Here is a 10,305-nt window from a genome sequence, read left to right as displayed (position 1 = left end):
TAGGGAAACAGAGTTTGCTAAATACCAGCAAATATTATCAAGCACAAAATTGTCCAAGTAAAGCTGAAGATACTAGGAGGACATATCAGGTTACCTTAATGAGTCCAAGAAAACAGGAGACAAATAAAGAATCTTTCTCAGAAATGTTTGAAGACATGGAAAGCAAAATACAAAAAGCAGACTCAAACACGTCTATTAACAAGATCCCACCAGGATTTTATTGTGCTGAAAATTTACCATTGCAAGATAACACTTCCAATGTATTGCCTTTACAGTGGGACTTTCTGCATGCTAACGATAAACATAGCAGACCAAAAATAAACATGAAAACTTTTCAAAACCCTTCTAAAACGAATACAGCAAAATACTGTAGAGAGGAAAATGGGCAATATGGAGAACATATTTCAAAAAAGTCTCAAACAGAGATACACCAACCTGACAGCAAGAGAAAACAAGACCAGAAGAATATTATAAAGAGCAAATACAACAAAAAAAGTAGTTACAGACAAAGTGGAGGAACTGCAAGTGACAGAATTCATGAAATTATTCAGAAAGTAGACCAAAAGAGTAGCCATTTTTCGCCAGGCAGATTAAAACGTACATTGGCAAAAGCTAGCCGGAAAGCATATATAATACCGAAAGAAAATCTTACACAGTTCTCACTTTGTAAAAATGAAGACTTAAGAAATAAGGATGCATTGCATGCAGAGGCTGTTCATGGAAATAAAGTAACTGAAACTCAGCAAATGCAAATGGTGTTAGTTACTCAGAATGGTGTAGCTGTGAATACACCACAAGCTAAAGAACAACTTGATGATGATGCTAATATGTTAAAGAAAGTAGATTCTTCATCAGTAGCAAATAAACCCCCCCATATTAGTAATTCTCCTGATAATCAGGTAAAGCACAAACAGAGGTTTAGTTCTGATATTACTGAGACCAGACCAGACAAAAACTATTTCAGGCATATTCATCAGGAGGGACAGAATATTTTGGATGACCAGGAAGTCCCTCATGAGATAGATTCCTTTATGAGCAAGTTAAAGCCTACGGTTCAAAAATCAGAATTTTTAAAATTCTTACCTGTCGAATGTTCTAAGAATATGCCATTAAATGTAGATAGCTTTTTCCAGGAAGGTCTTTCCAATGTGGAGCTCCCAGCTCTTGATAACCACAATGCTTCCATGAACTTCCCTATACTGAAAAACTCTGAAATCTGTGGGGAAAATGATCATAATAAAGCACTGGATGCTGGAAAAGCAGAACAAAAACTGGATCATATTTCTAAAGAGACTTACAAAAAGACTCTGACACCTTGTCATGGTAAGTGTATAGGTGAGAAAAAAAAAAGGCATTTTGAATTAGGTAGTGCCTGAAATAGTGGTAAGGTATCTTCTCTTAATACTATCCTATTCTTATTGCTTTCTTAGAGTGGATAAAACAGGAGTGGAAAAATGTAAGACTGAAAATCACTAAAATTACTCATATTTTATATCATATATCAGTCACAATATCTTTTTTAATTGTGATAACTAATATCCTTGTTACTTTTCAATATATTCCAAGATGATATTTAGTTGGGCAGATGTAAGTAGTCTACATTCTTGAGGAGCAATTGTAATTGGAGCATGTATTCATTTTTCAAAGAATGTGATGGAATTCAGAAAGTTGGGGATAGAAAAGATACAATAGCTTGAGCTTTTATACGAGGGAAGTAAGAGTGAACTACACTTCCCTTCATAAATGGAGAACATAGGTGGACTTAAATTTGTATTTCTTTAGAAACACTGCAATTCAACAGGAATTCTGATATCTAAAAAAAGTACTTTGAGCAGGTTTTCTCTAGAATCTACCTGTGAGCAACCTTTCATGTGACAACCTTTTTTTTAAGTAAGATACATTAAGTTAAGAAAATAATCAAACTTTAATGTAGTCTGGAAGATAGGTTTAGATTCTATCATACAATGAAATTACTGTAAAGGAACTAAAGGAATACATGACTAACGTCTATGCTAGAGTTTAAATATGCTTTAAAATGTACCTTTGAAGTTTTGTAGCATGAGGGGTCTATTTTATAAACATCTCAACAAGTTCCTGTTTACTTCATTGTCTGAGAATGTCCCAACACCTAGACAGTTTCCTAGCTCAAATTAATAGTTTGAATCCCAAACTATCAAGCAAATACTGCCTTGGCTCCATTTGAATGCTAGGACACAATGACCAAAAAAAATCTCATGTTTTACGTGACCACAGAATAATAATACTGGCAAAATTAGATCATTGTCCGAGGTATTAGTCCTGATAATTTGCAGTTGCATCTTCTCATCTTCGATTCCTTCTTTTAAGGTAGAAAAAGGATCCCATAATTTTATTAGCTTTAATGATAAATTAGTAAACCCTTGTGATCAGCAGTATCAAAGACTACTGACATAAAAAGCAAGCTAATAATTTCATCTTCATCCCTTTAAGCAGAGTTCAAAAACCGGTTCATTTTTCATCCTACATCCAAATCCATATCTTGAATTAAAAGAAAGCAAGGAAATGCCATCCTTTCTGATGATGCCAGCTTTTCTGATCACTGCCTTGAGCTGTACTTAGAAATATACCTTGAAAGTCTCCTGTAATGAAAGTCTCTATATAGTTAGATCTATGTGAACATGAATATTCACACTGAAACGCATCCAGCTTTCCTAAATGATGCAGACTCGTAGACGTCTCAGAACTCTTACTGCTTAAAAAGAAGCTGACCTGATCTCTAACCTTAAGCTTTAGGAGAAGCTCAGAATAACAATTTACTTTCACTTTAAAACTAGTACACATCAAGATTGATGTGTGAGGCAGCCAAACTTGGGAGGTTTTTCATGATCGGAGAGCCGTCTCATTTAAACCAAATGAGCATTGCTCTTCCTTAATGAACTCCTTCAAAAGACAATGCTTTTTCTTTTGCCTTCATAGATCAGGAGGGACTTGCTGCAAATAGTCCAAAGTCACCTTAATATGTCTCTCATATTTAGAAATAAAGTTAGCAGAAATCCAATGAAGAACCTCTGACTTTATGTCTCTGCATAACACATTTCAGAAGACTATTGATGAAATGATCAGTCTTACCCACTGAGATATTTTACTTGATCTCAGCACAGAATTCTACTACAGGGCAATAGTAATTCAGCACTATCAGCTTGCCCATCAGTTAAGCATGTGTGTGCTAGACTGTACAAGGCAATCAGATGCTATAATAAACAAAGAAAATCTTCACTTTTTTGACAGGTATGTAAATATACAGTGATAAAATTTATTAGTCTCAAAATAGGCACAATAAAAAAATTCATCATTTATCCCAAATGTCTATGAATTTCCTCTATGACATCAATAGCATCCACAGAGGATTTAAGGTAAAGTGTTCAAACGCAAGAAGTGAAGATAAGAGAGTTTTAAATTCAGTTCCTTTGAAAAACTACATTCCAAGTGTTCTCATCTGGACACAGTAAATCTAAAACTTGACCTGTATCAGTGAGGAATGTACAGTCTTGGAAGAACTTTTCAGGAATACAGATTAAGATTATTTATTTCATCTTGGATTGCTGTCTGCATTAAATCTTAGTGCTTTTCAGAGAGACTATGATCTATAAATGGTTTAAAATTTTTTGAAATGTGGGCTAAATAATAATTTCAATATTTCTCCCAAGTTATCAAAATATTTGTCTCCAAATTAAATATTGATTCACACACACACACACACGGCATTCTGGATTTTTTAAAAGATTACAGAAAGCTGACACAAATAGTACTTCTTCTACCAAGGCTGGTTACTTTTTTTATGGGGCATTCCTCTTGGACATGTTCAGTAGTTCAAAATACAAGGCATTGTAAATAGTTTGGTAGTATACAGTTTTGAAGATAAGGAGGCTCACTTAATCACTTTGCTATGCTCATTTTATGCACATATGCCCAAAGAGCAAGCATAAAGTTGGAAAATGCAGTAGTAGAGAACTCTTGTACAGGTTGAATGTTCGGATTATACATGTATGCTCTCCTGCTGCATTCAAGGCCATGAGCTGTCTGCAGGTTTGCTTTTTTAAATGCAGTAACTCTTGGGAGTCTTAAGCAGCTAGCTGCAAATTACAGTGCCTATGGGGCTTTCTTAAAATGTCCCAAGAGCCATGGCAGATCTCAAACAGCTCCAAATTTGAGTAGGTTGAAAGCTGCTGTAGTGGCATTTTCTTTGATCATCTATCCCATTTTTTGTTGAGCATCTTTAGAGTAGGAGCAGTAACCAAAGTACCTGAATTAAGAAATACTAACTAAAAATAATTATGAATTGAAAGTTTACTTAATTATTCAGAAAATATTTAAAATGAGGCATATAAACTACTGTATTCACAGGGAGAAAGTCTTTGCAAGATCTGACAAATACTAGTATGCGATCTCACACTTCCTTACCTAAATCCCCCAAAACTTTAGAAGAAAACTCAGCAGCACCATCTAGACGAGGAAGAGCCACTATTTGCTACAAAGAACCCAACTTAAACTGGTAAGTATACGTAAATGAGGGCTTTTGTTTGTTTTTTGGAGTACATAACTATCCCCAGTAAAGATTCGCTATTAAAACCCCCAAATAAACAGTTGAACTATCTCTTTCACAAATCTCTTTTGCAAAGGTACTTCAGTGTTGATATAAAACATTTCCTGTTAATGTGGCAGGATTTCCAAGTGCCAAAGTAAGACACCAATAGTATTCAAGTCTCAAAATTTAAATATAGCATATAATTTAACATTTTGTACTAATAGTGAATAATGGTGAATTCTTAATGTTTATCATGATATAAAGCCCTTTAGAGATGGATAATTGTAAATGTTATACTTAAATGTAAAGTTATACCATAATAATGTCCTTGTAAAATTATCGAGTGGCAAGATAATTTATGCACTAATATTATGTAATTCAGTCGTTTTGCTTTAACTAGCTGTATCTAATATAAGAAATCATTTGAGTTTAAGATATATTAATTTGATAATTAGTTATTTACCTCGCAGTGTTCTTAGCAAATTTAGTGGCACAGGATTTCTGAGATTGTTAAAAGACAAGACATAAATTGTGTAATAACTATTAAAATTTAAAAGAGGATTTTAAAGCCAAACTTCCATTAAGAAAACAAATATATTTGCACTTACGTGAATAGATCTAAATCCCAATGGACCTTTAAGTTGATTACTTCTGAAAATATTCTGAGAGTTTTTTGCCACAAAGTTGGTTGGGGTTTTTTGTTTGGTTGGTTGGTTGGGTTTTTTTTAAAGTATAATATTAATTTAAGGAAAAATTACACTGTGTTTTATGTGTATTAGTAGAATTCATATTCATGAGATAAAGACAGTATCAAGATTTCCCTGTAATAGTGTGGAGACTGAAAGGATTATAGCAACTTACTTTATGACAAAGGTGTAAAAGGAGTATGTCTTCCTTTTCTGGCAAAATTGTGGGAGGAGAAGAAAGTAAATCCACAAACTGAAAAAATATGCACAATGCTCTCATACATCCTCAAAATATTTTTCTTTACCTCTGTAAGTAAGCAAACAATTGAAGCAATGAGACTGAGGATAAAATGAGGAGCTAAAAGTACAAAGTAATGTAAGAAGTGTCTTTTCACTTTACCACTGGCTTTTCAGAAATATTTATGCCAGATAGCTTGTAAAAGAAATGCAAAGGGATCAGAGTTGCATTTTTCTTTCACTAACTGAATTGGATGCTAAAGTGCTGTAATATTATGATATTGACACATTCTCCTCTTTTACCCCACAATGATAAGGTTCTGTATTTCTGGAGAGGGACAGTAACTAATAACAGAAAAAAATGTGGATGTCACTCAAGATTTTAGATTACTGTCTCCTATTTATATTTTATTTTCAAGTATACTGTCCTGAATGGATGCTGTTAAGATTTTGGTTTAAATAATTTTTGAGTTTTGTCTTATAGGAATAAGTTACGATGACTCACATCTTAATATGATACAGGCGATGTAAGACGACTAATATTTTTAGCATTATTTTGGAAAACTAGTTATCTATGCCTTGCTATTTCAGACATATTTATTTTCCATAAATTTAATTTCTTTAGTGTATCAAGCTTTCATTGAGAGTATTTACCATTTGCAATTGTTATTATAATTACATAATTATTATAATTATAGTTACATAAGTGCTTGGTGATATTCATACATGATGTCTTTTATTTCTTTTGTTTACAGCAAATTAAGGCGTGGGGATCAGTTTACAGATACACAATTTCTGGATTCCCCTGTCTATAAAGTAAAAAATAAAAGAAGTTTTAAAAGTAAATCAAAATTTATTTGAAGAAGAGGAGAATTGCCTTTATGAACAATACTTCTAAAATGGGTACAATTTTTAATATTTATATACATTTTAGCAGTATAGAGTGCTTATTATTCTTTGATTAGTAAAGGTCTTCCAAAGTGGCATTTCCTGGAAAGGAGCCCCGATATAAGGGACACAGAATACTTTGCTGAGGAAGGCAAATACAGATTAGGCTCCACTCCTGTGTTTTGCATTTCTGGTCAGTAATTTATAATCTGTTCAAAGAGTTTGCAGCACTACTTAATTTGTAAGAAAAGTGTACGTTTTAATGAGAATTAAAAATAAATCACCTTTTGGAACTTTATTGTGAGTTTTTCATATTTACCATGAGTAGAACCATTTCTCAGTGCTGGTTGGAACAGACACAAGCATCCCAAATTTTGATAAATCTACTGAAATAGGTGGAGACAGTCCAGACTATTTTTTTTGATAGTTGACTTTTGGATTTGACAGAATCATACTGAAATTTGAATGAGGAAGTCTCATTTTGAGGAGTAGTAGAGAGAAGTCTAGTGTCCAGAATATGTGCCAGAGGCAGCCAGAAAGAAAATAGCACTGCAATAGAAATTCAATAGTAAATAGGATCCAGACGAAGCAACACCTTGAGTTTCCACTTGAGAGAGTGCTAGTGTGACGACTAATACAACCGCATCATACCATTCAGCTATCAGGTTTTTGTACTGCTTCCCCTCTGCATTCTCATGAATCACTTCTGACAAACAGTTTTCTGAATTGTAGAAGCTGCCAGCTGCAGGCTATAGCTCACAGCCCACACAACTTTTACAGATTACATTGGACAAGGTTCAGGTTCACTTTGCAACCAAGATAGCCATAGCTCATTTTTAATGAGATATAAATAAGTTAACTTCTTTTGATTATAGAAGGTGGTTCTTCACACAGTATGCAGTTACGCTGAGGAATTCCTTACTACAGGAGTAGATGTTATTAGTTTACATGGGCACATGAATTGTACATTGTTGAAGGCTGGAAGAGTGTTCTGGAGAAGCCTTACTATGCATTTGACCAATTTTTGTACTTTTTCCAAGGGCATTCACTGTTGAAACCTTCAGAGACCAGTTCTTTGGTTAGCTAGGCCTTTGGTCTGATACTGTTTTTAAGAGGTGTAACTGATACTCTTAAATTTATAATATATTCTTAAAAATACCAAAGAAAGTCTACTCTTTGTACTTCATTGTAGTTTCCATTGTAACCTGGGAAGGCGATGGAGAAAATAGTCCTGGAAACTGGTTCCATACATGTTTCTCCACCAAAGAAGGTGATTGGGAGTAATCAGCATTCATTTACAAAGGGGGGAAATCATGCTTTATTAACCTGATAGCCTTCTACAGTGAAACAGCTAGCTTGGTGCGTGAGGGGAGAGCAGTAGGTGTTGTTTATCTCAACTTTAGTAAGGCTTTTGACATTATCTCTGATAACATCCCACAGACAAGCGGACGAAGTATGTGTTAGTTAAGTGCATAGTGAGGTGGGTTGAAAACTGGCTGAACTGCCAGTCCCAGAGGGTTGCGATCAGCGGCATACAGTCCAGTTGGAGGCAAAACACTAGAACTCTCTGGGGCTTCATACTAGGGCCAGTACTGTTTAACATCTTCATTAATCACCTGTATGATGAGACAGAGTGCAGCCTACACAAATTTGCAGTTGATACGAAACTGGGAGGAGTGGCTGAAATACTGGATGGTTACGCTGCCATTCAGAAGGAACTGGACAGGCTGGAGAAATGGGCCAAGAGGAATCTCATGAAGTTCAACAAGGAGAACCTATATTCTACTCCTGTGAGTTGCCAGAATTTCAGCTGCATATTTTGACAGAAAAATGAGTCAGACATATCAAAATGTACTGCTAGATACAGCTTTCAGATGTGTCCATTCTACATGTAAGTCTTGAACTATAACCATAACAGTAAGAGGAACAAAAGCATTATTTACAAATATTTCAGTAATACCACAACTGTTTTCTGTTGTGTTTTTTTTCATGATGGTTTGTAGGTCCAAGGCAGCTTCCCCAAGATCCTGTAGAACATTCCATGTATGAATTTGGAGTTAAATATGCCACTAACAACGTAGCTTACATAGGGGACCTTTATCTCCTAAACAGAGAGCTTGTCTAGCTGTGGTCACCAGTTCCAGAGCCCGTGCAAAGATTGTGAATGTACAGCAATAAGGACAGCAAGATGTTTTCATATAGAACCTCTCGGCAAAAAGAAAGCATTCCATCAGTATGAAAATTCTTCCAACAGGAAACTTACCTTATCACCCAGGCAATGTGACCTGGGTATTGCAAAACAGAGCTGTTGAAATTATTATCTGAGAAGTTTCAGCAAACAGACTTTTTCTTTCTGAAACATGCTGTGTATGTCACTACATCAGCAAGACCATTACGAAGAGGTGCAGACATGGTTGGGAAGATAGGTTCTATACTGATTCAATATTATTTTAAAAAGAATTACACATAGAATATTTTTATACATTCTTTCTTGTATTTTTTTACCAAGTTTGTAATTAATTGGGGTTTTTTAATTGAAATGTTCTTGCTAGCTTTCACTGTTTGCCAACATCACCAGCTGTGTCATTAGAAATCCAAAAGAAGTATCTTACAACTTGTATTCCTTGTGCTGGCACTGCAGCAGCAAAACACAGCGGTTTTTCAAATGGTTGTTTCTCCCTATTGCCCGTGGTTTGAAAGCTAGAAACAGAAGCACATGTTTCATTTTCTCAGAAAAAAAAAAAAATCTTTTTGGAGATGGTGTTAATTATTTTTTCAGTGAAGGTCCTGTTGTTCCACACAGCCTCAGGTGTTACCAGCTAGACCGCTATAGTGTTCCAAATAAAAGCACGTAATTTTCAATAAAAGTATAAGGCCTAGGGCTTTATGCCTTAATTTCTTCAATTCCTTTTAGTATAGATATCTTTGAAAGTAACAAAGGATAACGAAAATGACCTGAAGATGCATAGAAGTTATTTTAAGTAACTCTGAAATCACATTATTGTTGCTACTGCCCTTCTTTCCTTCTTTTCTCCATCCTTACTTTTTTTGTTGCTCAGATTGATGTTCTATACACAGAGAAAATTTACGTCGTTATTTTCTAGGATGCAGTTCTTTTAATTGTTCTGCAAAATGGTCTTTTACTTTAGGTACTACATAAATAATGTTACATTGCCTGTTGAGTCTTCACTAAATGTGCTTCTTTTACCAGATCAGTTGATATATTAGAAGCTCTTGCCAGGAAAAAGATGTAAAAACAGCTCATGATATTCCAGATGAAAATTGATCTGTAGCTGTCACAGGGATTAAGATTATTTTGCTGAGGATAAGGTAATTTGAACTTGTTTTTATAGCTTCAAAGTTGCTTTTTCTCATGCTTATTCAATCTTTTTTTTTTTTTTTTTTCTTTCTTACATTTAATATTTTGGTTTACCACTAATAAAGGTTTTGATTGTTTTAAAATTTGTAGGAAAATTAATTCTATATATTTAGATTAGACAGGAAGAGGAGAACATTTATGATTCTATAAACCCTTGCTTGCACAAGTAGTCCTTCCAAATGCTTATAATACCTGGAAGTTACTGCTGATTACTTTGTGAACGCAAATTGGTGCAAAATTCCCATTGGGCTCATGATCACTACATGGCTGGATTTTATCACAATTTAAAATTACCGTTGGATATTTTGTTGCTAGAAAGTAACAACAGTTCACATTGCTAATGTTGCCGTTTTGCTCTGGAGGAACATCTGTGTCCTTTGAGAAAGCGTGAGGTATGTCTTAGTGTTTGAATATACCTTAAAAGGATCCGGTGAATAAATTGTGTGATTGCCTCTCAACGTTAAGAGCCGTTGGCTTGTACCCTTTCGGGGCCCCGCCGCTCAGCTTCTGGCGGCGGGGCGCGGTGCCCGGCGGCACCGAGCGCGGGTGCC

The 10,305-nt window shown here is 35.0% G+C and overlaps 1 protein-coding gene across 1 annotated transcript in view; it reads left to right on the top strand.

Annotated features, from left to right (window-relative positions):
• Window positions 1–6,348, top strand: part of LOC104080624 (shugoshin-like 2) — a gene marked incomplete at its 5' end in the record, with an annotated part of 11,968 nt that extends 5,620 nt beyond the window's left edge. The window contains 3 exons of the mRNA XM_009583084.1: window positions 4–1,323; window positions 4,384–4,531; window positions 6,243–6,348. Of these exons, the coding sequence (XP_009581379.1) occupies window positions 4–1,323; window positions 4,384–4,531; window positions 6,243–6,348 (1,574 nt within the window). The remainder of the gene's footprint in view (window positions 1–3; window positions 1,324–4,383; window positions 4,532–6,242) is intronic.
• Between the last annotated feature and the right edge of the window lie 3,957 nt (window positions 6,349–10,305).

This window comes from Fulmarus glacialis, unplaced genomic scaffold (assembly GCF_000690835.1).
Source record: "Fulmarus glacialis isolate BGI_N327 unplaced genomic scaffold, ASM69083v1 scaffold14780, whole genome shotgun sequence".
Lineage (NCBI taxonomy): Eukaryota > Metazoa > Chordata > Aves > Procellariiformes > Procellariidae > Fulmarus > Fulmarus glacialis.
The sequence above is the reverse complement of the archived record's forward strand: the minus strand, read 5'-3'. Positions and strand labels throughout refer to the sequence as shown.